Genomic DNA, 27,826 nt, shown 5'->3' on the forward strand with positions numbered 1-27,826 from the left:
ACCAAGCCATAGTGGTCTGATTAACTTCACTGCTGCTTCTCTCGAAGCAACTTCAAGTACTATGCGATTTGAGCAAGACGATAAGAACAGCTGCCTCATCATCATCATCACCATCATCAACAACAACAACAACAACATCATCATCCTGGCTACGCCGACTTGACAAAGGCCTCTCTCATATCTTTCTGATTAACCAAGTGCGCAATTTCCGCAATATAAGCTTAAGCACAGATCTGCCAGGTCATATCTGAAAAAGCTCTTGAAATAGGAAAACTGCCTCACCCTTCAGGTATTGAGAGCATTGTACCTAGGTTCCGACGAAAAATGACTGCCAGACGGAGAAAGCACGCTCCGTGGCAGAGCGAGTTGCGCCACCCACAAGTGGAACATGACATTGCAACATGCATTCGCCATAATGGGGAAACAAAACCTTCTTCAGGTCGATCAGCGATAATGGTTAATTTTTTACCAGGCCCGACATCGTCGTTAATACCATGCTGCCTCACAAGACAGCATTGCCTATTCTATAAAAACTCATGGCCGTGGCGAAGTATTTGTCGAATGAAACACTTGTTCTTGATTATATGTTGCCCGCGACAGGGCACAAGCGGAAAAAAATGCAAAGTATTTTTGGGCGGGAAGGGAGGCGTGGCTGCAGAATAACTTCACCTTCCTCGGTGGCCTTACTGAGATGGGCCCTTGCCACCGGCACTGAATAGATGGGTGGGTAGATAAATTGGTAGTCGTGGGAGGCACTGGTGAGATGGCCACCTGTGTGCCCAGTTGTACCCACTGCATAACGCGGCAAAAGTTTTGATCTCCTCCGTCACCACCTCATTGCCTCCAGGGAAACTGCCATGGCAGCCATGATCACCGAGCTCCTCCTCGCGACCTGGGCTCTGCCGCTGTTTGCCGCAGCTTCCGACCCGTCTGAGTGGGAGGTGGCCGACCTACCAGGCCTGCAGGAGCCGATAAACTTCAAGCACTACTCGGGGTACCTCAACATCGCAAACGGCGGAGCCCTACACTTTTGGTATGCGAGTCACGATACAAACGTCGTTTGACTGAATGTTGTTCCCTTTAGCTGTTTTCGCGTTTCTTAAATTGTAATTAAAAAATTACGAGCACTGTAACCTGCCCCTGTGAAAAAATTGTTTTTTTTTGGGGGGGGGGGGGGTATTGAAAGGTTCAGTTATTGCGATAGTGGGGGCGTCCAATTGGACCTTTGTGTCCGGAAGCAGAGAGGTGATAAGCTGATAAACAGAACAATTGGCTGAGAGAGCAAGAATACACGTTGTGCATACTGATAACAGCATATGAGTTGCTCTTGAGTACATGAGTGACGACAAATACTGGCCGACATACCAGCCCAATAACGAAGCCGTAGTGTGCTCAATTATCAACCCAGCATCAAAAATACGTCTGCCTTATTATACTAAACGATGCCACATATCAATGGGCTTTTGTTGTAAAATATAATAAGATGCTCGAAAACACAAAAATAAACCGACGCTTGCTGTCTGAAATGAAGGCTAAGTCCAAATGAGAAGAAGAAAAATATAGGATACACTTCTGCAGAAGAGGGCATCATTAAAACTTCTTTTTGGGGCTAGTCGTTGTATTTTGAATCTAAGAAAACTAGCTGCGCTGAAGCATGCAACCTTGTGTCTTGTTCTTTCTTCTTCTGTGGTTGAATGCTTTAGCGCTGCTATTTTTCTTCGACAGGAAAGGGCGGTATGCAAGACAATTTTTTTTTGTTATGCAGGCGACGGGCAAGTGTATCCAATTCTCTCACACTGTAAGCTCAAGCTTGCAACCAAGGCCACACTGCACAGCGGCTTTTAAAATAAAATATGGACACGTGATCATACGATGTGATGCAACAAATCTGCGTTCGCAGTACTGGTTGTACATTTCGATTATACAATGATCGTCTTCCGGTTGCGTGTTTAAATTGCATTTCACCGCCACTTTTTCGTTCCAGTGCTTCGTGAGCTTATCATGGGCGGAGGCTTCTGAAAGGTGGAAGTTGGTGGATGTGTGGTGGATAGCTAGGGCCTTCTGGAGGGTGGCGGTGGGTGCCTGGTGGTGGGTGATGCTTCTGTAGGGTGGCGGTGAGTTGGTTGTTGGTGGGTTGCGGGTTCCGGACGGCGAGGATGATGAAGGGCAATGTGGGTGGGTAGTAGGTGGAGGCCTTCTGGAAGGTGGATTTGGATGGTTGGTGGAAAGTGAAACTGGGTTGTTCAGTAGGGTTACCCGTCGCGGTGGCTCAGTGGTTAGAGCGCTCGGCTGCTGATCCAGAGTTCCCGGGTTCGAACCCGACCGCGGCGGCTGCGTTTTTATGGAGGCACAACGCTAAGGCACCGGTGGGCTGTGCGATGTCAGTGCACGGTAAAGATCCCCAGGTGCTTGAAAAAAGATGTAGCGGAAATGAGACGAGCACTGGAGGGAGACACGACAAAGGCGAACGCTACTAACAACTGGCTTTATTTTCCATAACAGATATCAATATATAGGGGTACGCATCGCATGCGCACATGACACTAGGGCGGCTCTGGGCTTCTTGACAGAAAAAAAGAAACAAAAAGAAAAAAGAAAAAGAGAAAATTTGGTTGCATATCTACAATCGCAGAAAGAACGAGTACCAAATGTATCATCTGCGCAAAAAAGGAAGGGGCAATGAATATGAACCTACAGAAAAACCTAAAGAAAAAACAGGCACGCATGAAAGAGGCGGTGTTATTCTTACAGAAACCTTTCCAGAAAAGCGCGCTCGGAGGAGAACAAACTTATTGACGCGTCGCTAATGCAATTACTCGATTTTTTGTTAATGTAGAAAGCCTCCAGCAAAACTCTGGCTTTTGTGCTTGCGCTCCTGCCCAGAATCTTTGCTTCTTTAAAGCAGGGCTCGCGCTTGCACGTCAGAACATGCGAAACTAAATTCTCGAGCTTACCTTGTAGTATTAAGTTTTGAGCATGCTCCCTTAGACGGTCGTTGAGACAGCGCCCCGTCTGCCCTATATAGCATTTTCCGCAGGACAGCGGAATGGTGTAGACCACTCCCAAGGCACATTTGACGAAGGCTTCTTGATGTTGCTTCTTGCAACCGCACTAAACTTCTCCGCAGATACGGGGGCATAGTTTGGCCAACTTTTTTGGCGCCGAGAAAATAAGAAGCACATTGTGCCTGCTGGCCACTTTCTTGAGGTTATGAGAAACCTTATGATTGTAAGGCATCACCTCGGGTTTGGCCGTCGCGCGTTCAGTTCCAGCCATCGTTCGTCGCGGCCCGAGCTTCTTTAGGAGGGTTTCAGCGACTGCCGTTAAGACCGAACAAGGGACGCCTGCAGCCAAAAGCCTGCGAATCTGGTTATGAAAGCTACCGTGCATTTCGTGAAAATACGACTTACGAAGCGAAGATTCTAAGCAGTGCGAAGTAATGGCTCTTTTTACAGCCTTAGAATTGGAGGAATCGTAGGGCAAGAAGCCCAGAGCCGCCCTAGTGTCATGTGCGCATGCGATGTGTTCACCTATATATTGATATTTGTAACGGAAAATAAAGCCAGTTTGTAGCGTTCGTCTTTGTCGTGTCTCCCTTCCGTGCTCGCCTCTTTTGCGCTACATCTTCTTTTCAAGTATGTGTCACCAACTCGCCCAGCAACAAGTTTTATTGAACCCCAGGTGGTCGAAATTACTCCGGAGCCCTCCACTACGGCACCTCTTTCTTCCTTTCTTCTTTCACTTCCCTCCTTTATCCAACCCTTACGGCGCGGTTCAGGTGTCCAACGACACACGAGACGTACTGCGCCATTTCCTTTCCCCAAAAAAACAATTATTATTATTATTATTATTATTATTATTATTATTATTATTATTATTATTATTATTATTATTATTATTATTATTATTATTGATAGGGGGTGGAGGATTCTAGATGGTAGATGGTGTTGATGGGTGGGGGGAAATGGTGAGGGGTGAGTGAGTGGAGGCTTTTTGGCGGGTGGAGCTGGATGTTGGTAGAAAGCGAAGCTGGGTTATTTTTTGGTGGTGGGCGGAAGATTCTAGGTGATGGTAATGGTTGGCGGGAACAGGTGAGTGGGTAGTTGGTGGAGGTCTTCTGAAGAGTAGATTTGGATGTTTGGTGGAGAGTTAAGGTGAGTTGTTTGGTGGTGGGCGGAAGATTCTGAATGGTGATGATGGGTGGAGGGAAAAGATGAGTGGTAATGGGTGCAGGCCTCTTGGAGTGTGGCAGCATTACACATGCACAGACGGACGCATCTTAAGGAAGTGAAGGAAGTAGTGCCAGTGCATTAAAACCAATTTGTGGCCTGTTTGATTCGATTTATTTTTCCAAAGGTTCATGGAGAGCCAACGGTCACCGTCTGAGGACCCAGTGATATTGTGGCTAAGTGGAGGACCTGGCTGCAGCTCGTTGATTGCGGCCGTGGCGGAACAAGGCGCCTTCCGGGTTGGATATCAGGGCATCAACATGACTGTTAATCCTTACAGCTGGAACAAGGTGAATTAGCTCAGGAGCAGGGACTGATTTTTTTAGAAAGAGGGCCGTTCTGTACACTTCTTCATTTTGAGGGGGCTATACGCGCGAAAAACTGAAGGATAGTGACAGCTAACGCTGATGTCGTAATTTATGCGCTTGCTGCATGCGAAGCAAGTTTAGGCAACTGTGGTGTCTATTGCTAAATGTAGTTGTGAACAGCTGTTCCGCAAAATGAACTGTGGTTAAGTTACGTGTCATTCTTGCCGCCAGATGTGCGACTTTGTTTGGCCTCATTACACTCACTGCATTAACTATGGCTGGATTAGTTAAATCGTAGCTACGCCTAAACGCAATTGCATTGCGCAACAAAAGTGTCACACAGCCGCCAGGGCCAGCGTTCATCACAGACTTTGCTGACAACATTAACAACATCATGAAGCGGCTACATTAGGTGCTGAAGAATTAGGCGTTGAAGCAAACCTTTATGCCTCAGCACAACGAGAGTCGAATGCCAAGTTGTAGCGCTTTTACAGCATCTCGCACATGGATCTTGAAATTTAGTGGCATGCGATTTCACAGAGTACGTAGAACTAAATGTCAGAGGATTCTCGAAGTAGTTGCGAAAACTTCTTCCTATCTTAGTTTTTATGTGACAGTACACACATATTTTACTTTTCTTCGTGTGAGCACCACAGACGTGAGAAAACAATTGAGTATTTGCTTCCCCAGCTATGACAATAAACGAGTGCCTCTGGCTGTAACAGTGCATCCCCCCTCATGTCCCCTAACAGAAGCAGCGATCCCGGGACTACAGCGTTGATTTTCTCGGTGCAGATTTCTCTCAAAGCACTATACTGATATTAGTGGAATAGCATTAGAAGCCTCATGGTGCCAAACGGCGTCGTCCATAAAATTCGCCAATTGGTTGCAGGAAAGTGACGTCACATCCGGTAAAGGCAATCACAGGTTCTAATGTTATCGCATTGCCAGCACATGCTGAAGTTAAGTGTCCCTGTGAATTTTTCTTTGAGAATCACATGAGGCTTGAACATCCCTTGCTGTGGATGTCCCTTGTCAATGTTGACTACAAAGGACTAATTACCATGGATGCGTTTCATTTACATGGTGAACTCAACTTTCTTACCTCTCTATGGGCCCCGGTTGGCTACCGTACGCGGTATATGGTAGCGAACCAGTCGCTAGATAACCACCCCGCATTTCATCTATTTTCTTTCCCTCTGGCCAAGAAGTTCTGCGTAATGTTACTTTTGTTTTCTATGTTAGGTGGCGAATATTATATTCCTCGAATCACCAGTGGGTGTCGGATTCTCTTACGACCTTTCTGACAACTACACAACAAACGACACAAAGACCACACATGATAACTATCTTGCTGTGCTCAAGTTTTTCGACCACTTTGAGAACTTCCGGCAAAACGACTTCTACATAATGGGCGAAAGTTACGCGGGAGTCTACGTGCCTCTACTTGTGAAGCGAGTCCTCCAAGATCCGCACGGTATTAATCTCAAGGTAAGTGGCTTTGCAGTTTAACCGCGGTAAAGTAAACAGCATTTGTTAAAAGTGTGCAGCCAAAGCATTTGCTTCTGAGCTGTGAAGCAAGGTTTTTTAGCGTTCCGAGCTATAAGGACGACAGTCGCACTTAAGTGGCACAGGACTTTCGCACAGTCGATAGAAAGCTGGCTATGCAAAACGAGCCGCGGCACATGGCCCTGAAGTAAGCCCATTTGGCTGCGTATTTTTGGCAATGGCTGTACACCATCATCATGTGTATACAACGATAGGCAAAGAGCAAGTATGAGCATGCAGAACAGGCTTCTTCGACAGTTTTGAGCTTTGGTCCTCGTAATCATCTGTGAGTAGAAACTGAGAGGCCGGAATGTAAATCAACGCGAGCTTAATACTGTTTCTAGAGAACGCACTCTGTACAACTTTCAACGTCTCGAAGTGCATGGACACAGTTACAGCAATTAGGAAAACGAAAAATTATTGACTTCAATTTGCGTTACCCTATATGGACACAAATTATGTCCATTAACGACGACATTTAATGAACATATTAGCAGTGAATCATCGTCACGCACAGAAATTCTCAAAAGGACCAATGCTTTCATTCGCTCAGGGTTATGCGATCGGAAATGGAGCGATGGATGAGCAGCTTATCGGAAACTCCATCGTCTTCTTTGCCTACTACCATGGCCTGGTCAGCAACAGGTAAGCCTCGAATATGCGAAAACCCCGTTCAGTGACGAGAACGTAGTCAGGTGGGACCAATGTCCACCGGCGGGCGTGCGTTCAATTAAATGTTCTTCCCAGCTCATCAGCTCAGGCACCAGGCTTCCATTTCCGTGACAAAAAAGAAACTGCGAATTTCCATTTCAGACGCCAACAATCAAGTCAATTTAGTGGTTCGATGGATTAGAGCCGGGGGTACAAACACAAAGGTCGACTGGGGGTGGTAGAGAGACTGGTGGTGCGAAGAGCTGTGGAAATATTTTTTGAGATAAGACATGTTTGTGTGGTAATTTGAGCCCATGCATCTCTTGTATCGCCTTCTCGGTGGCACTCATGGTAAGTGCGGGAAATTCACTTTTTTCTTTGCCCACATTTAAAGCGATAACATCAGAGACCTCATCGGTAAAAAATGTGCTGTTGGTCATAAGATTCGCTGATTGGCTGGAGGGAAGAACGTCACCAGACTGGGAGTGACATCATTTCCGGTAAAGCCATCCAAAGCTTCTAATATTATCGCATTGCGAACACAATGTAATTAGGCGTCACTGTGATTTTTTTTTTAATCGGAGCCTAGTCTATGCGTTTCCGTCCATCACAAGCATGTGTAGAGTGAAGCGCATGGTACTGAATGCAGTTAAGCTATTACCTGCCGGAACCCATATGCCCGCCTTCGTCGCAGAACTAAACTGCTCTGAAAACCTGAAACCTCATTCACTGAATGTGGAAGGTTAGTTGGTGAACGCTTCTTTTAAAAGATTTGTAATATTTCTAATTCGTCAACGCAGAAAGGGTTTTCCGAAAAAGAAAGTTCAGAACGCTAATTCTTTTGCAGGCTCTGGAAGGAAGTGACTACAAACTGCTGCAACGGCAGCATCTCTGAAGAAACCTGCGACTTTGGATGGCACAACAATAATACAGCCTGCACCAACCCGGTATATTTGCGTTTATATTTTGACTCGAGGCAGTATCGCAAAATAATTTCCGGATATCTAACGGCATGCATAACATCTTGAAAATATGTGAAGAAGATCCTTTAGGCATGTAAACCACTCACCAATTTCAATGCAACGTAGTAAATAAAGCAGTGTAAGCTGTGGCCGGATCATATTCAGAGCTTTCTAACATAGAGAAGATTATCTTTTGAATAAAAATGTAACGTCAGTAAAAATCATAAAATATAAAATGAGACAACCCATACTGTTCTATTAAGCAGCGTAAGGGTTATGGTCGTGCCATTATTCCCAGAGCATATTCTATTAGAGTGACAGAGATGGTACAGGCGGCAAAAAGTGTGATAGACAAGGTAATGTGCTAGGAAAAGAGAAATAGGCTTGTGGTGGGTTACATTGGTGTGTTGTGGAAGGTTACAAGAAACAGAACTGCAGAATTTGCTTGTCCGGCAAGCCACGGCTAGGGAAGCACAGTAATTAGATGTGGCTTTGAATCTTTGAAACAGTGTAACAGACACCTAGGTACTTCTTGACAAACAGCACTGCATAAAGGATGGCGAATTCGGCTCAATTCGTCGTAAATAAAAAGACGCTTGAATGAAGCAAAATTCTTGGAGGGCTGCCTTAAGCCGTTCCGCTTTCATCGGCACTACACTGGAATAAACTTTGAGCACTTGTCACATTGGTAGGTTGTGAACAGTGGCGATACAATTATCGAAGGTAATGCTGTGGTTTGCCAATCTTCAAGTGCCGTGTTCGGTCCTTGGCAGTTTTGCTCATGGCGCCTAAAAAGTACATCTACTTCTTGTAAACAGTATTTTGTAGTTATTCCTCCTTGCTATTAGTCTTGTTGTTCTAATACAACAGAAAAGCTAAAGGCTTCCGCTCAAGGCATCAACTTCTAATAATGTAATTGGGCGTCCCTGTGAATTTTTTTTGTGCGCGTTTGTGCCTTAATTCACGCCAACTTGAAAAACTAAAATGTGCTCTGTCCCCAGACCTGTATGCGCTACTGGAAGTTAAGATCTATACATTGTAATATAGTTTGACTGTCGAATGGCGTGATGTACGTGTTTGTCGCTAGGAAGTGACAGACATCGGTATGCCAGGACTTCAACAGCGCAGCCAACGGCCACATTGCAGATGTCTTAAGCAACAAGAAAAAGCCAAGCAGGGCATTTCTCATGCCTTCGAGAGCACAACTATACTTACGTATGAAACAAATCGTGCATGAGTATTTTTTAGAATAACGCTATTCGGCGCCTCTATCTCAGTTTAGCGCCCTGCTTGATATAAGAAAAAAAAAAAGCATCGAGGACACACAGAAAAAGAAGAGTAAGAACGTGAATTATTTTCAGAAAGAAACTCCTGGCTGAACTGCTCCATTTAGCTAAATACGAGAACAATGAATAACTACGCAAAAAGGACGGTACAAGAGAGAAGAACCACACGGGACATGCGCAGACTAGTATGCGCTTGTCCCGTGTGGTTCTTCTCTCTTGTACCGTCATTTTTAGCGCAGTTATCCTTTGTTCTTATAATGTCGTACCAACTAGCCCCTCACCCCACTATTTTAGCTAAGTATATTAGCTCACGCTGAGCGGAGCGATAAGAGAAAGACGTTGGCGGAAATCCCTTATTAGGTTTAAGACTTAGTATACATCTCTCATACTGTCAAGCAGGGCATCACAATCAAAAGGGATCTCCAGAATTGGCCCCAGGCGAGTGTAGTTTCTACCCGGCGCGGTGGCTCAGTGGTTAGGACGCTCGGCTATTGAGCCGCAGTTACCGAATTCGACCTCACCGCGGCGGCCGCGTTTCGATGGAGGCGAAACGCAAAGGCGCCCGTGTGCTGTGCGATGTCAGTGCACGTTAAAGATCCCCAGGTGGTCCAAATTATTCCGGAGCCCTCCACTAAGGAGCCGCTTTCTTTTTTACTTCTTTCACTCTCTTCTTTATTTCTTCCCTTACGGCGAGGTTCGGAAGTCCACCGAGATGTGAGACAGATACTGCGCCAAATCCTTTCCTCAAACACCATCTTTCAATTTTTTTTAGTGTAGTTTGATGATAACGCAAATAAAGAGTGGCTAAAACTGTTCCACGATCTGTTCGTGGCTGCTGTCGAAAAAGACGAACTGCGCAACAAGAACACGGACGAAAGGGAGGCAGAGACACACAGCCCGACAAGTCCTGTTGCTGTCGAAGTTGAGACGACAGCTTGACTATATCAACATCATCATCAGCCTGACAACGCCCACTGCAGAGCAAAAGCCTCTCTCATTCCTCTCCAATTACCACTGTCATTTGCCAGCTGCGCCCATCCTATTCCTACAAATTTCTTAATCTCATCCGCCCATCTAACCTCCTGCTATGTTTGCCTTCTCTTGGAATCCACTCCGTTACCCTTACGGACCAGCAGTTATCTTGCCTTCGAATCACATGCCCTGTCCAAGCCCATTTCTTCCTCTTGATTTCGACTAGGATGTCATTAACCCGCGTTTGTTCCCTCACCCACTCTGCCCGCTTCCGGTGTCTTAATGTTACACCTATCATTTTCCTTTCCATAGTTCACTGCGTAGTCCTTAGGCTGAACCCTTTTTGTTAGCCTCCACTATATGCATCGAACTCAGGAGCATTCTCTGCGTCTGTATCAGAACTTAGCTCCAAAAAAATCAACCGAAGAAACCACCGCCGGCTGATGATGAAGTGGTCTTCGAACACCCTGGGCACTGCTTGGTTTTAGGCATGAAGTCTGGAACCTTTATGTACACGTATGCGCTCATAACGACATCGCAGCTATGACATTCCTTTTGTATATAGGTTAGGTAGGAGGGAGCCTAGTAATGTAACGCTAAGTGGAGTACGCGTATCAAACCTTGCACTGTGAGCTCAGGTAGTGCAGCCTTCGTGCGTTTGCTCACGATCCTTCTTAAAAGACTCTCTGGACCATTTGTGTTCACAGGTGAGCGAAGTCAACAACATCGTTCTCAACAGCGGTCTCAACGTCTACAATCTCTACGACCCCTGCAGCTACGACGATCCATCCAACATGACGCTGGCAGCTCGGTACCCAAAGACCACCCGTCAGTACGCCTCCTTGCAGCTCCTGAGAAAATTGCTAAGGATACCCTTCAAGGTAAAAAAGACGGCTTTGTCGAACGCGCCTAAGGTGCGCTTTATTTTTTAGCAAAACAATTGCGAAGTGAGCATTGGTGATCGCGAAAGTTATCGGAAGGGCTGAAAATTCTGCACGCCACTTTCTTCAGAACTTTGCAGATGAATCGGCCAAGCATCCTGAATAAATGTAAATATTTATTAATTACAATTTAGTATTTACCTTATCTAGTGCAAAGATAAAAATTTTGGGCCTCACGTTTTTACGGGGGAATTATTTTAGAAGCAAGCAATACATTTGGGGGAAAACGGAGCATTCTGGTGTTCCTTAGGGACTAAGTTAATGATAACGGGTTTATTGCTTGCTCCAAAGCTCTGGCCTTGTTTTATCGCTCCTTAGGATGGTCCGAAAGCACAAAACGAAAATACTGATTGCCGAGTGCAGCGACAAACAAATGACCGAAGCTGTGGGAAACATCAAGCAGTGGTGGTGCCACCATTCGTTTCGGTCTGGTTGAATTAAAGACCTTCACCACAGAACAGCAAAACAAGTGAACAGGCATGAGGGAAAGAAAATGCACGAACATTCTTTAGGACCACTCTTTAGCAAAATTCTTTAACGGCATTCTTTAGGAAAAATCTTTATGGAGATTCTTTAGGGCCATTCTTTGGGGAAATTATTTAGAGACATTCTTTAGAAAAATTCTTTAGGAAAACTTAGGAACTAAGCGCCTCCTTTTTTTCCGGCCAGCAAGGCCGGCTGCTGGTACAGCACATTGATAATGGTCAACCTCTGCTCGGTCTGATCACCAAAAGCTTGTGTTCGGGCTCTGCGAATAGAACCAAATAGCGCGTCTGTTCGACACGGAAGATGCGAAAAAGTAAAAGCCGTGTCACGAAAACATAAAAATGTTGCGAAAAAAGCAGGAAACTGAAAACTATCGCGGGGCCAGGCTACATGCAAAGCCCGACTGTAGAAATGCCTAGTCTGTACACCGGGGTTAAGGAACAAAACACTGCTGGGTTTTGTCTGAAGGCAGTGCTTGTCGAGCCAATAGGTTCAGAAATATTGTGCCGGTGGCCACGGAACCAACTTTAGGAACATTTACTGCAAATATGCGTAAAATCTTGATCTTGGAACAGTATCTTACTTTGCTCACTGGAATACGTCGCATTTTGCCTCAGTGCTTTGGGCAAAATTTGACATTTCAGCCTTTTCAATATCAGTAAATTTACCTGTGTTACGCCTTAGCTGGGCGTTTCATATTTCATGAAGGACATTCAAGGACGGTATGAAATAATTCTGTTATATCTGATTGTTGACACCTAAGAATAATAGAATTTACGCGCATATTTTGCAAATTTGTGTCACGTTTCGGCCAACTCTTCCATACGTTTCTTTAGGCTAGTTGGTTCATATTAGTAGCGTATTCTGTAAGCGGCGCTGAAGATTGGTTTGGTTTATAGGGGTTTAACGTCCCTAAGAAACTCAGGCAATGAGAGACGCCGTAGTGAAGGGTTCCGGAAATTTCGACCACCTGGGGTTCTTTAACGTGCACTGACATCGCACAGTGCACGGCCCTCTAGAATTTCGCCTCCATCGAAATTCCACCACCGCGGCCGGGATCGAACCCGCGTCTTTCGGGTCAGCAGACGAGCGCCATAACCACTGCAGCCACGCGGCGGGTAGGCGGCGCTGAAGAGAACAGGGACAAAAAAAAAAGAAACATGAAAACAGCGGGACCGTCAGCTTCATGAGCTTCCTTTTCCCTGTTCCCCTTGCGACATCTTTAGAATACTTTAAAAATGGCTGCCGAAGAGTATATCGGCCATGTCACGAATACGCACTGAAAATACTGCACGTTAATATAAAGAATTATGAACAGAAAGTAAATGGTATCCTTAACTGCGTTTAGGATGCTCATTAAATATAGGCGCGGTCGAGGAGATGCGCCGCATTCAATCTTCGAACTCGCCCCCCGTCTTATCGATCGGAATATTGTGGCCTGCTCTTTGTCTCTCCAAACACAACACACCGACTGGTTCACTACAGACAGTACAGTATACGCTAAATGCCGAGTCAGCATGCGGCAAAGCATTTTCCCATGGCGCACCGACCCTCCAATTCAAGATCTGCGTTTCCAAGGTCACATGAAAGGCTTTTTCTCTTCTAGGTTAACATACAGCCAGCAGAAGAACTGAAGTGTATTTTCACAACAGTGTCTGAACACTTTTCGTAGGCGATAAGTGGCTTCATTATGCGCCTCAATTTTTGCGCTAAACAAGAAAAATTTTTCGAAGATAGGCCCAATTTGTGACTCCGAACTGAGAACCCGCTGTGCTTCTCATCCGCGCACAGGAACCCGGGCCTGCCACTCCTCAATGTGTCGACCAGGACCGCCTACAGTTGTATTTCAACCGCAATGACGTCACCTCCGCCCTACACGTGGAACAATGTCCAGTAACATGGACCCCTTGCAAGTAAGGAAGAGTTCGTTTTTACATAAATGGCTATCTAGAGAACTTCGCTATTAGCTATCGCTATAGATTCAGCAATCAGTTCAGCTACCGTTACCATTTCCCCGACGGGGCAAGGGCTATAGGAATGGGGATTTTCAAATTCTAACAGGATTATCTGACTATTCTGAACACGAACTATCTAGCTATTCTGAACTGCTACGGAATGTGTGAAGTTTCCTCTAAATGCACAAAAGGTAAAGCGGAAACAGCAAATGCATTCAGCGTTCAGTGCAGTTAGTGTTTCTGATGTATTGCGCACGTTTCTTGCCATGCTCTGGCAATGTGACCTCATACGGGGAAGTCAGCAGTGTGATTCCTCCCAATCACGTGAGAATTCTTTTCCTTTTGTCGCTGGTTCACGTTTTCTAAATTGACGTTGTTTTTATATAAACGTTTGGTTACGCGTTTATAACCTTTGGGATCAAGTTATAACTCTTATAGAACGCGTTGTGGCTCTCCCTTACACATGAGAGATTCAGAAATCGCCAAGAAAGAAGAGATGGTACTGGTCTCCAGTGATGTAGTTAGAGCATATATACGATGGTAACTACAGGTAGTCAGTATAATATAGTGCTCTCTATTACGTTGCAATCGATTACTCCCAAAGTAGGACCAAAAAGCATACTTATGTTTATTAGGTGCTCTCGTTCGGAACGCACAATTAAACAAATTTACTACTGAGATTTAACAAAATGGCCTCTTTCATATGACTACATGTGTGTACAGTCCGCGTCACCCTTGTGTACAGCGTTCGAGCTGCGAAACATTAACCCAAAAAAATCGACCCCGTTTCGCAGCTTGTACGATTTTGAGGTAACGCTTGCACGCAAGCAGAGCCCCATAGACTTGCAAGTAAGGTGTTTGCGAGGTCTTTGCTCGGAAACGTAGGGCTCCTGTTTACTTTCAGTTTTAACTAAAACTAAAGAGCGCGGAGCACGCTGCTCGAGCGCTCTACACAAGGGTGACGCAGACTGTGCATATAGCTAAGGTCAGATTTATGTTATGAGCCTTTAGCGGCTCCGCAGTGTGAGTTGCGGTTAAAACACCAAGAAATAATGTATCGCTAGTTTCGCCCCGTTAGTGACTCGAGACCTAACGGGCGACTCTTGTAGGCGTCCTGGGATGTATCAAGACGCTAATCCTGGGATGTATCAAGACGCTAACACTTAGAACGCTAACAGAAGGAGCCGAAACGCTTACGGTCCAGTCATTAATCTGCACATGCTTGATTCAACCTTCTCGAGGCTGCCGATGGTGTTTAAGGATAAAACAGATGTGGCTCACTGCCACAGAAAGTGTTTTCTTTGTTCTTGCAGTGCAGCCGACACACCGCTCCACATGGAAGTTGTGAAGAAGGAAGCTAAACACATGCACGGGAATAGCGCACGCATTCACACACAAAGGCAGGCACACGCGCACTTTAGGCTCTTCAAAGCGTCTCTCTTAGAAGCGTCCCAAATATTTTTTGTCGCATAAGACTCAAAGGCGATGCTTCTGCAATGTCGATGAAGGTTTTGTACCTATAGGCACTGGTCTCTAACACTGTCCGTTCGACATACTGAAGGACAGCAATTACATTGCGAGGAGACGGCATGGGCAAACGATGCACCCGAAAGTCTGCACGGTCGACCAAGTGTGTTTGAAGAAACAAGCCTAATCGTCTCTTGTGTTTCCGGATAGAGCCATCGGCCATACATCTGGCCCGAAGTAATCTGTGCTGTCGTATAAATGGCACGAGCGTGCACAAGATTCTCTGTCGCTGGTTAGTGCTAGAAACGGAACAGTTGGTGCATGCTTTGCGTCGCATACTGCCCCGGATGCTCTTGTTTCTGCAAATTTAATTGCACTCTGCACTGCATTACAGCTCGGACATGACCTACAATCAGCAGTACCCGACCATGCGAGAGGTCGTCCAGGAGCTGGCAGAGACGGGTGGCCTGAAAGCCCTCATCTATAACGGCGACGTCGACATGGCGTGCAACTTTCTGGGCGACGAGTGGTTCGTGCGCAGCTTGGGATACGAGGTAAGCCGAGTGAATCACCAAAGAACATGGGTGCTTGCATGACTGTCTAGCGCGACGTTACGCGAGGGGCTAGCAAAGAAAGACCACGTACGTGCTAACTGAAAATTTATTGAAAAAGCATGTCATAGACAGCAACTGAAATGAAGCATGCGCAACCACACTGCGACAAGTTACCGCCAAGTACCAGAACGCATGCGTCACGAAACTTTCGGTTACCTTGTCAGAAAGAAAAGAGGTAGTCGACCTGGGGGATGCCTAGGTCGCGTGACCTTGCGGCACCATCACAATCTGCCCAGCGGATTGTGATCAAACTTGTCAGCGTAGCAGGCGGCAGTTAAATTAATGATTGGTCGAGCGAGGCTGCTCGGGAACAGCAACATGGGTTGCACAGGCCCCACCGGTGGCAGCACCTACCATCGCACGGCGGTGGCGCAACGCTTAACCGCTGCGCCAGGATAAGATCTGTGCGTTGTCAGTGCATTTCAACAAAGGATACTGCGCACACGCAGACAAGTACGAGAAGGTTAACACAACAAGCGCAGACTCGCGACAGTGCACGTTAAAGAACCCTGGGTGGTAGAAATTATCCGGAGGCCTCCACTACGGCGTCCCTCATAGCCTTAATCGTCGCTTTGGGACGTTAAACCCCATACAACCTACAATCAACCAACTCCTACCGATCTATGAATGTAGAGAACGACGAATTCCTCATATATAGTCATTAACACATTAATTCTATCGCGTCATACCCTTAAGGCGGAGCGTAAGTGTCCCTGCCAGTTTTTTATACATATTATTATTGTTGACATACTGCTACTCAAAAAAGTAGCTAGCAACTAGTGCCAGCCTGAGGTGCTAATTTTCTTTGTCACATGTTAATGGGATTACATTCGGTACGTAATAACTAAAGACACAAAATTTTGAAATGAAATCCAGGCGTGACCTGCGTTCAGTCTTCTCTAGAAGCCGATAAGGAATTAAAAGAAAGCAGCGCATGCGCCTAGACTAAGGACCGTATTCTGCTCTACAATGTTTCTCCTGACCTCACAGCCCACCTCGGAGTACAGGATGTGGCGCGTCGGCAGCGTGATCGCCGGATTCGTGCAGGAGTACGAGAAGAACATCACATTTGTCACTGTTAAGGTGAGTCCTTGCTTGCCTTGAGGTGCTGGTATTTTCATTGGGCTAGCGGTAAATGCTTAAAAACACTGTGTCGCGCTTCTCGCAGTTGAACGAAATACGCCCAGTAGAGATGCAGATAATGGAGTATATCCTCTTCAGACCTGACCTAATGTTCAGTTCGACAGCCTTAATGTAAACATATTTCTCAAGGCTGGCTGTTACCACTAACTTGCACAAAATGCTTACAGCCGTAGAACCATGTATGCATTGATCCATGCGTAACTACGTTGACAAACTGCATTGTGATTGGCGCTTGACTGCTTATTTTCACTAACGCACCGCACTGGACTCAAGATCGCGTTGAAGAAGCTGAAAATCGCGCCGTATGCGCGACCAGCAGCGTTTCTTTTCTGATTGCCTTCTTTGTATACATAAGATTACCAATGACACGATAGGAAACCATCCGGGGCAAGGCTTGCTGGCTGAATAACCGTACAGGTTGTCTTCATGGCATGTATTTAGAACATTTTGCTGGCCATACAAGCCACTTTTTTGCATGTTATTGGTAAGATTCTTGTTTGCGATTCAAGCCGCTTATTGGTGTTGACTTACTGGCGTCAGAATAACGGCCTGAGGGACGAGTTGGTGCATGATGAAGTGAACGGCGGCGCAAACAAGGACACTAACAAGAAAGAGACACCACTGGCGTCTTTGACCAATCCGCATCTGCACGTGGGGCTGCAATGCTTTTTCGCTCCAACAAATGCTTGTAAAAATACACACACGCGAAGAAGGCCGCATGAATTTTCATTTACGTTTCACAAGTCGGAAGCGACAAAATTAAGTCTTTAAAAACGGTCAGGCTACTAAAATTAGTGAAGTCACAGCCGGTGCCAGCAAGGGCATTCGCGATTGAAAGTAAAAAAAGAAAAGCAATAGCGAATACATCGACATCGTGATGGTCTAAAAGTGTCGTCTTATATTCAAGGACAGGCTAGGAAGCACTAAACTGCTTTGAGTCGCTGCTCCGATGCCGCTAAAAAAATAAAGAATGAACGGTTGCACGCGTCACTGTGGAGCACTTCCACATCATCAGCCAAAAGCAATGAGAAGTAACATCCGCACATGCGCCAGCACGAAGTGTTCCACGCGACACGACCTCCAAACCCAAGGAAAAAATAAAAATTCAGACTAGACGCTTATCGTCCCGAGCCAAGGCAGTTACGCTCCTCGGACAAACGATGGCTGCGCCGATGTAGGCTGCGTGCATGCTCTCTCGGCGTGCCGGAAGCCAGGCAAGACGCGCTTACGCTCGAGGTGAGCGGCCCGCGAAAACAGTGTTTTGCTTCGCGCTAGTGTTACAGCCGTCACTGTCGCGAAACAATGCACCTCACAGAGCCGGCCAACTATTGGAGGCGTAATACCGGACAGACTGGAGGAAGTACCTAAATTGGCCGATTCGCTCCCGCCAACGCAATTTTAACGCCGATACGAATTTCACGCTCGCAAATATTTCAAAAGCACAGCTTGCGCAGAATCCTGAAACAACGTTCATACCTGCATCCGCTTTCCCGGCGCTCCCTTGACCACTTTTCGCTGCTCTCCCGGCGACCGCACCTTAAAGAAACAGACGCATAGTAGAACGCATGAACTGCATGGTCCGGGCCACTGCGGGCTACGCGCGCGACATCTAGCGATAACGCCTAGCTCGAGATGGGATGTGAGTGAGCATGCGCAGTCAATCTGATAGCATTACCCGTATTTCCGCGACTTGATGGGCGCCGGGGCTTCGCCAACTCCTTTCGCCGTCAGAAGTGTAGTCTGCGTTGCCGGCGACGAAATGAAAACTGAGCAGCTGCAGGAGCGCGATGCTTGGCCAGGCTTTGCTCAATTTTTTTTTATCCTTTTCATGTGGGGAAGCTCTCGCGTGCAACATTTCACCGCGTCAGCCTCATGACAGTGCTTCTGACGACGGAAGCAGTTGCCAAGAACCGAGCCGCGGCAGCCAGAGAACCGCGAAAAGATGGCCAATGCTATCAGTTTGTTCGCCACCCACGCTCACAAACGACCTGTCTCGAACCAGGCGTTATCGCTAGATGACGCGCACGTAGCTTGGAGCGGATGAGAGTTTGCTTTGCAAGTGCCAGCGGAAGTTGCACAGCCGTGTGACGAGCATGAGGCTGGTACCGCAATCTATTATAACCAAAGCAGGATAACAAAACTTCAAATATCATTGGTGTGAATGGACAAAGTTCCCCCAACACAAAGCGTGCCCGAAATAGAGCCCATGTGATAACGCATTCTCCGCATCGCCCACTTTTGTTGACGATCGGCCATGATTATCTTTTTGAGCAAGGAACCAACTGGCCTAGACCAATTAAGGTATTGACTGAAAATAGGGCAGACGAAGCATTAACGAAGCCAAGTCATGGCTCGGCCTACGCGCAACGCAGTTAAGCCCAGTCACAATAGCTGCCCCATGCAGGGGCTGCGAAGCAAAAGGTGAGGGCTCCGGAATAATTTCGACCACCTGGGGATATTTAACGTGCACTTGCACTTTAAAGATCCCCATGTGGTCGAAAATATTCCGGAGCCCTCCACTACGGCAACTCTTCCTTCGTTCACTCCCTCCTTTATCCCTTCCCTTGCGGCACGGTTCAGGCGTCCAACGACATATGAGACAGATACTGCGCCATTTCCTCTCCCCAAAAACCAATTATGTCTCCGAGAATCAGCGGCCATGGAGGTGTTCGCTTGCATAACTTCGCTGGAGCGCTACGCGTCCAGAGCAGTGGAATGATCGTGAAGACGAGTCCTACGGGAACCAGGAATTAAAAAAAAATAGGAGAATGGCCAGGCGAAAAGCATAAATACATTTTATTACACGCAAAATCGAACATCAGGGGAAAAAATGTCTACTCTATCTCAGCTAAATCTCTGCGATTCGATCTCTTCGTTGACGGAGACCGGTGCGGAAGGTGGCCAGAAGAATAAGTGCGGAAGCAAACGAAGAAATCACCCTGCAAGGGAATAAAAGACAGGAGATGTGAAGAAACAAGAGTAGAAGCACTAAGACAATGTCACAACAGAGCTTACGTAGAAGCGCGCGAAATGGTCTGGTTCCAAACCAAGCTGCGGCGACTGTTCAGAGGCTCAAGTCACGCGCGATGAAAAAAATGCAGTGCACCGTGCACACTGATTGGTTCCTTAAAAAGCCCATCCCTTGAAACAGCACAGTCCAAGAGCGAAACAGAAGTTTCCGTCATTTTGTGTAGAACAACATAATTTTGTGCGGTTACTACAGAAGACTAGTACAGAAGAACAGGCCATAGGAAAGTACTACAACAACAAAAACTTCACGGCAAAACATTGTCGCGTTTTTGACACTTGTGTCGCTTTTTGCGTTATACCTGAGCATTGCTAAACAGAAAATGAACGCATATGCGCTTTATCTCATTTCTTTCACTCACTAAGAGTCACTTAAGGCCAGTAACACAGCCGGCACAGCAGAAGCAGAGATTTCGACACGCAGTATTGGGATACCCGGTGCAGCATGCAGCAATCCGTTCTCGAAAGTGTACAGGTGTCAAAAATGGAAGGCAATGTTGGGCAAATTCATCGCCCTCATTTTATGCATAAATGAATAAATGTATTCAGTCAAATTGTGAATTACACAGTGCACCAATAAATCTCGAGCGCTATGCTCTGGATTGAGAGAAATTAAATGTAAAGATAATCGCCTTCCATTTACTATTGGCGGTGGGCGTACATGTAAAACCGAGTGCAACATGTTGAAATATAACAGTATTTTTTAGCAAGTGATTTAGCACTTCGCCATGGCGCCCAAGAAGTTCCATCCGAATGGACAGGCTATAATTGTACGTGGCCATGTCATTGCTGTTGAAGGCGCAGCAGTGGCGCGGTGTACCAGCCAGTATACAGTGTTGCCACCTTCGTCGTAGCGGCCACCATGCAAGTGGGTGAAGAACGAGATATGGCGCGAAAGGCATCTACGACATAATGTAGAACAAAGTAGGAGCAGTTGCGTGTGGCTGTCACCATTCGAGATTAATCTCGTTTCATCTCGCGTTCCGAAGAAAGTGACGAAGCCTAGAGGTACCTTTGACCACGAACAAACAAGCTTCGCCAGTGATGCAGATTAAACAAAGGCGAATGAGACAACGAACCGAACAGAAGCACAATGACACGAACCAATACTCAGGAAGCGGCGTGCAGTTCCGTGACGACTTCGTCGAAGAGCCGGTCGGCGGGTCGTTCCACGGGCGCCACAAGGGCTCTGCAGATGTGCCAGAAGGCAACCTCGGCGTACCCGCTTAGGGTCTGCGATAAGCAGTGGGCGAGCAAGTACCAATGCCGAAGCGTTAGGAGTATCAGAGGGGTAAAAAAAAACCAGTCGTCGGTCAAAATCCAACTACTGGCCGGCAGTGACGTCCACAGACTGAAAAAGTGAGGTCACTTCCAGTAAAGGCACCAAGAACTTCTATTGCTATGGCGATGTCAACTCATAATTAGGTGGGCCAGCAAAAATTTTACCCCCTTGCAAAATATGACGCAACACGAACGCTTTCAAGAATATATGCGTAAGAGTCCCCCAGGTGACGAGACGGGTCGAAAAGTGCTAACAGGCTCAAAATATGAATCGTACACACTGAATTTAGATTTGACAAACCCGGCACATGCGGTAGACTTCACGCATCACTGTTCCTGAAGACTCAAGGTAAAAGTATATTACGAGGCCTGCACCCTTTCATACGCGAACATGTGAGCGCTGTTAGTGTGATGCGGCTTGGACCCCTAGGGCTATGAAGCGTTCAGGATGCTAAGCATTGCGTCGTCCGTATCGCAGCCACTACAGGTAGAAATAACAATGCATTTACGTTATTTTTAGAAAGCATGCTCTTGGGTAAACCTTCAGAGAGTTTAAAGCCCCAAGCCTTCAGCCATCTAACCACCGAGTACTGATGAACAAATGTAGGTTTCACTGAAGCGCGGTTGATTGAAAGATAGGCCTGCTTAACACAACAACGCGCGACTCTGAATGCTCATAACCGCGTAATCCCGGTGTGCTGACGTCACTGAGGTTTAGTGACAGACATGCTCAATGTAGTAGCAAGTATGTTTCGAAATCTGGAAACCCTTTTTGTAGATATCACCACAAACAAACCAAAAAAAGGAGGCAATAGACTGGAACGTACTGTCTGCTGACGAAAAGGTTCAGCGAGCTCGTCGAAGAACCGCCTGATTGCCGAGACTGTCTCGTAAGCGGCGTCTGCCGTCCTCTGCCGTTTTAGGTTGGCGTGATATGCTATGCAGACGTAGGCCTTCCATGACAGGCGCATGAGACGTGGCACCACACAGCCACGAGGGTCGTTGTCCGGGGTGACCTTTGTTAGGACGTCTAACATGTGCTAGAACGGGACAGAAAAAGAAGATGCTTTCAAAAGGGCACCATGAAAGCGAATTTCAACAACGTTTATGTTGAGGTAAATTATAATATACGGATATATCTTTCGTTTCATTTGCTGATAGAGTTCGGGAACTTGAGTCAGTTTTTGTCCGGGTTACTGTGCCCGACGTTGAAATTAGGCTGAAATTGTTATGTAGCTCATATATACTCGGGTACGCTGACGGGACCAGTAGCCCAGGCTACTTAACCCAACGTAAGAAAAATGGGATTTCTTCAAAGTGAAGTTTCCAAAGTGCCTCTTTGGAGCTTGGGGCTGGCTGCACTGGTAACAGTCCCCATGATAGAAATTTTTTACAGGCACACAAAAAAAAAAACTAGTCGAAGGATTACTGTAAACGAGATGTAAAATAGTCTCAATCGCAGTACTACAGAACAGTATAAACTACAAAGGTAAGGTGGGTTGACGAAACGAAAGTGGTCAAGCACAGACTTTTACAAGAAAAGTCGGGCACCATCACCACGCACTGCATGATAGCGTTTCGTGACACTCCCAGCACATCAACGCACGCACATACTCAAATGCTCAACAAGCAGAGCAGCTGATAGCTGCCACTCCTTTCTGCCGCTAATACACGCACCAAAGCACCGACTTCCCTACTATTTTCTCACCTGCACCGAAGTTTTACCTGCAAGAACAGTATCAGCAGCAGCAGCCTGACTGTGCCCACTGCATGGCAAAAGGCTGTCCCATGTCTCTCCACTTAACCCTGTCCTTTGCCAGCTGTGCCCACTGTATGCCCGCAAACTTCTTCCGCCCCCCTAACTTTCTGCCGTCCCCTACTACGCTTTGAAATATCCATTCCAAGGAACCCTGCTAAATGTGACAGAAGAGCTCGCACATGCGTACCTCTTCGCAAATTGCCTCTGCTTCTCCCAGCTGACGCTCAGCGAAGTCACCAGCCAGGCGCAGGCAATCCCGTGCCGTGGCGACGGGGTGTGCAGCGGCGGTGGCGATGCACTCCGAGAAGTCCCTGCCGGCTTCGACCTGCATTGCGTAGCAGTATGCGAACAATATCAATCAACGCACAGGGGACAAACGAGCACGGGAATATGTTGGAATATTTGAAAAAGCAACCACTTCAGTCCGTTGCTGGTACTACTTCAACAGATCTCGTCAACAGGCCCAAGAAGGGGCGTTGCCTTACGGACGCCGAATGCATATTCGTCACCGAATGAACGACGGTGAAGTAAAGAAAAAACGCACCTTGTAGAAAAAAAATCAAGAACACCCATATTTTGCCAGGGCGAATAATATACAGGAACCTAAAAGACATCCTGAATAATGCCCAACGTTGAGTTTACATTACCACATTGCTACTCAACAGAAATTCAAAACGACGGTTTTCAGCAGTTATAGACAATACGAAGTCGACGGCCAGGGTACATACCCCTGAGAAAGCCCGCGAATATAAACATTCTTGAGAAAACTACAAAACCTGACAGGTGTGCCTTCGTTGCTTCGTAACTATCCCAGCTCAATTGTGTTTTCATCTTCTCATGTTGTACCAATATGATAATTTAGACTGGCTTCCGTACTAGGCTAACCAGTCGTTTCGAGAAATGAGCAGCCTCATACTCATGCCTAAGAACTCCCGCGGCCGGATGATTACTGCTTGGCTGAACCGGACACCACGTATCCAGCACATCTAGCTGGACTCCGACATAGCCACCATGGCACTAAAGCACACACTATGCCCACAGGGCGAGAGGCCCTGTAAGCAGTATTCCACTCAACGTTCCTACGAATATCAGCCCCATTCAGCCTCACTACCACGGTTCACACACTGTTCCCGTCAACCCACACTTCACACATGGCTTACGTTTGCCGGGCCCTCCGAAACATGCAACCCATTCCTTATCCCACCCACGTCTTCTATAAGGAGCGACTGATTGACGTCACGGCCGCCCGCAAGCAATGGCTGCAGGAGTGCGCCGAGCTTACGGCAGCCATCTTTGGGGGCCTTAATGTCGTCACTCCAGAGGCTACCCAAAGCTACTCTATTCGAAAGAAACGCTCAACTACAACTGCCGCTTTCTTGCCAACATAGTAACATCACATTCTACTCACCTTTTCTCCGACGTAAGCATGGATGGCGTCGTATTTACGCTGGCCGAACTCGCGGACATCGGCGATGATCTCGTGCGGACGTTTGCTAATCTCGGGACAGCACAGCTCGAGCTTCTTGAGCGCTGTGCAGGCCAGCAAGTCAGCGACCAGGAGCGGCGTCGACAGCCTGTCGACAACGGGCTGTCCCAAGTTGGCATAAGCGAGTGAAGCGCACCTTTCGACCATGTCCAGGACTTTGCCGGCCGTCGAGTAATCTTCCTTAAAGGCGCTGTAAAGGTGCGAGGCTGCGAAGAGAGCAAAATTCACGCTCGGCACTGCCGCGAAGCGTTTCACGAAGCGGAACCGGCGGATGGCGTCGCGCTCGTCGCTGTCATCACTGCTTTCGAGGTCTTCGTACGCTTCTCCAGGTATTTCAAATTCTTCGATGTCTGGTTCGAAGCCTTCAAGATCATCTAGAGGACCTTCGCGGCCATCGACGTTGCCGTGGTTAACCATTACGTTTAACGACTTGAACTCAGAGTGATACTCGAGGAGTAAAGAAGTGCGAGGCTGGCCCCTAAAGTAGCACTAATGTGAACTGCGAGGGCGGCAACTGTTCAGCGCGTTATGTTGTCTTTAGCGGGATGCGCGCGCAGGGTATCATCTCAACCGCAGCAGCACCAGCGCCAGAAGCGTCACATAAGAATTTAAGATTAGGATCGACATTGCAGTACGGTGACTATGTCATATGGTAGTGATAAGCTGTCGCTACTGAATCTTCGGGATTATTTTCTGTTAACTGCACGTGAACAGTGACGCGAGTAGCAGTTCTGCTGCTCGGCGGGCTTGTTTCATTTTTTTCCTACCTACAAAGAAACATGTTTGTCCGTACGGTTAGCATTCTTTATTTGCATTGCAGCAGCAGGCGCCCCAGCGAAATTTTTAGAAACCGAGATAGCGACCGATAATAGTAAATCCCGCTGTTGCACCGGAAGCACACCCCAGGTACGAACTTAAAAATTTCGCGGTAGTAAAAATCGCTTTGAGGCATGGCATGTTACACTGGGCGATTTTCAGAACAAAAATATAGTACATTCCCTCAAAAGTAAACATTTGACAGAAGTCTGTCTGGCTGGGAAATTTAATTTTAGGAGAAAGACGACTGAACGCAAACCAAGTTAATTTAGCAGAAAAAACACGACGTTTCGGGACCGACTCGGTCCCTTCTTCATGGTGTGACTACAGGCGAGGCGCAGCTTGGCTTTCTAAGCCCTCGTGTAGAAGACCTCCGGCTCAGTGGCCGCAAACCATGGATGTAAGAAGATAGAAGTATCCATAGGGAGCGATTAACATTCTCCCGTGTCTGTTGGATGTTCTACGACTCGAGTAGGAGCCTCCCGCGCGGGTTAGCTTCTGTTTCCAGTACAATAGTACCGTCAAAGTCAATTCGGTGGTCGCATGCCTCTCAGTGTTCGGCCACAGCGCTGCGTTGACGGTTCATCTGTCGGACGCCCGCTTTGTGTTGACTCATTCTTTCCGCGAAGTTCTTCGTTTCTCCTACGTACGAGGCCGGGCAGACCGAGCAGAGGATGTTGTATACTACGCCTTGGGCCTTTTCTTTAGGGTGACGGTCCTTCGGAGCCGGTCCCAAAACGTCGTGTTTTTCTGCAAAACAAACCTGGTTGGCGTTCAGTCATCTTTCTCCTAAAATAGTATAGTCGCGTACCTGTAATCAGCAGAGCACTAATTTTAACTAAAAAAACATTTATAAGCAGCGAACTGTGTACCAGAAATTAATCTATATTATATGAATCGCGTATAGACACTTTTTCGGTTTATAAATAAGCCTGGCCGATGACGACGACAGAGGCTGCCCAAAACGGTTCCGGAGGAAGAAATTTTTTGGCGGAGGGTTTGAATTGGCGTCGGAGCAGGCGCTACAGCATTTGTGGCGCCCCTTATTAAGGCTTTCGTTACCTGCTTGAAACAACGAGTGAATATCTCACGCAGCTAGAGAGGAGACTGTAAACAGCCGGACCACAAACAGTTCTGGAATTTTCCACTGCGCAAATCACTACATCAATAAGAAACATTGAATGGTGAGGAACCGGATGCCTATTTTAAGGACAGCACGAACATCGCCGTCTGTTATGCAGAAGTTGCTGCTGTTGCCTGGCAGGAAAGCTTCGTTCTGCAAGCGGCGGTAATGCGCTGCAAGCTGGGCGTTTTGTGTTCAGTCGGCTGAGCCTGGGCAGTGTGTGTCCACACGGTGTATTCGTATCACTTAGCTGTTTTGCAAGCATGAGCAACCAACTAGCCCGCACTTCTGTTCTTGCGAGCATTACACGTTGGATCCACTAATGATAAGCCCTCCGCCGTAATCAACTGAAGTTTTTTTTTTTTTTTTACGGAAACACACGCTACCTGTACGCATCGTGGTGGTTTGCTAGAAAGAGAAGCGAATGTGGCATGTATTCTTAATCCAAATGAATGGAACCTTTAAGGTCGTCTTGTCTAAAAATATTGCCTGCGGCAAAAAGGGCGCGCCAGAGACCTCTATAATTTGTACAGCAAGGGCCTCACCAGTAGGACACTGCTACGCCATTTGTTGCACCAACTTAAAACCGAAGTGGAATCGAGCCGAATGCACTGTCTGCCAGACCACAACTGGGCCCGTGGAAAAGACCGATATAATTTGCAGCAGAGAACGTCTACTAAGTTTCAACCCGCAGTTTTGAACTGCGCGGTCGCTGCAGAGCTTGAAAATAAACGCTCAACTTGTCGCATGGTTAAATGTTCTTTCGGTCCCGCACAGAGCACTCAAGGGGCCTTGATAGACCACTGTAAGTTGATCGTGCACGATTTAGCCACACCTGTTGCCAGCGAAAAAACATGCCGCTAGAAATGTGTTGTGGCCCTCTTACACTCGAATAGTGAGCCGGAGTACCCGGGTTCGAACCCGACCGCGGCGGCCGCGTTTCGATGGAGGCGAAACGCTAAGGCGCCCGTGTGCTGTGCAATGTCAGTGCACGTTAAAGATCCCCAAGTGGTCGAAGTTATTCCGGAGCCGTCCACTACGACACCTCTTTCTTCCTGTCTTCTTTCACTCCCTCCTTTATCCCTTCCCTTACGGCGCGGTTCAAGTGTCCGCCGATATGTGAGACAGATACTGCGCCATTTCCTTTCCCCCGAAAAACAATTTTTTCTTACGCTCGGGGTTGCAGTTGCGTCTGTTGAGGTGTCCACGCTTTTCAGCGCATGTCATGAAGCAGACGGGAAAATGCCGAACGCTAGAAGTTAGAGTGGTTATGTCGGACTGAGGTTATTTGATATTGCATTACAGGATTGATTACAGTTACGCGATGGTACTAATGAGACAACCGGAAAGCGACCTACTTATTCGAAACTGGCCAAACGCATATAAAGCTAGAATACTAATTCAGCTCAATATTAAAAGTAGCTTACTTTCAAACGTTATTCTCCAGCTACCAAGATTTTCTTTTCTTGCGTTGCAGTGTAGATTTCCTGATGCGACAGAATGCTAGAGATGTGTTAGATAGTTTTAGTTCATATCATGAACTAATTCCTCAACCTTCTTTTTATTGCAGGGATCCGGGCATATGGTTCCCTTGGACAAGCCTCAAGAGGCCCTAGAGATGATCTCAAAGTTCCTTTTTGATAAGCCGTTCTGAGTTTAGGAACCGCAACGAAAAATCGAAATGTAACGCTAAGGGCAAGCTAATTCGAAATAAAGCGGAAATCAATGGCAATGTTTGTTCCTTCCTGGAATGGGTGCATGGCATGGAACAC

At 46.9% G+C, this 27,826-nt stretch overlaps 3 protein-coding genes across 3 annotated transcripts in view; 1 reads left to right on the forward strand and 2 right to left on the reverse strand.

Annotated features, from left to right (window-relative positions):
* Positions 1-18,121, reverse strand: part of LOC144110007 (putative sodium-dependent multivitamin transporter) — a 77,158-nt gene extending 59,037 nt beyond the window's left edge. The window contains exon 1 of the mRNA XM_077642810.1: positions 18,039-18,121. The gene's annotated coding sequence lies outside the window, so the exon portion shown is untranslated. The remainder of the gene's footprint in view (positions 1-18,038) is intronic.
* Positions 854-27,774, forward strand: LOC144110008 (lysosomal protective protein-like). Its single transcript, XM_077642811.1, has 10 exons — positions 854-1,033; positions 4,357-4,519; positions 5,783-6,028; positions 6,639-6,730; positions 7,584-7,683; positions 10,664-10,837; positions 13,175-13,296; positions 15,200-15,359; positions 16,410-16,502; positions 27,625-27,774. Exons 1-10 carry the CDS (start codon positions 858-860, stop codon positions 27,706-27,708), a joined length of 1,410 nt encoding a protein of 469 aa, XP_077498937.1. The 5' UTR covers positions 854-857; the 3' UTR covers positions 27,709-27,774.
* On the reverse strand, positions 19,388-24,628 carry LOC144110989 (uncharacterized). Its single transcript, XM_077644064.1, has 5 exons — positions 24,038-24,628; positions 22,817-22,954; positions 21,698-21,910; positions 20,694-20,822; positions 19,388-19,501 (listed from the first exon to the last, which is right to left on the reverse strand). Exons 1-4 carry the CDS (start codon positions 24,530-24,532, stop codon positions 20,700-20,702), a joined length of 969 nt encoding a protein of 322 aa, XP_077500190.1. The 5' UTR covers positions 24,533-24,628; the 3' UTR covers positions 19,388-19,501; positions 20,694-20,699.
* Positions 27,775-27,826: the final 52 nt, after the last annotated feature.

Source organism: Amblyomma americanum, chromosome 11 (genome assembly GCF_052857255.1).
Source record: "Amblyomma americanum isolate KBUSLIRL-KWMA chromosome 11, ASM5285725v1, whole genome shotgun sequence".
NCBI lineage: Eukaryota > Metazoa > Arthropoda > Arachnida > Ixodida > Ixodidae > Amblyomma > Amblyomma americanum.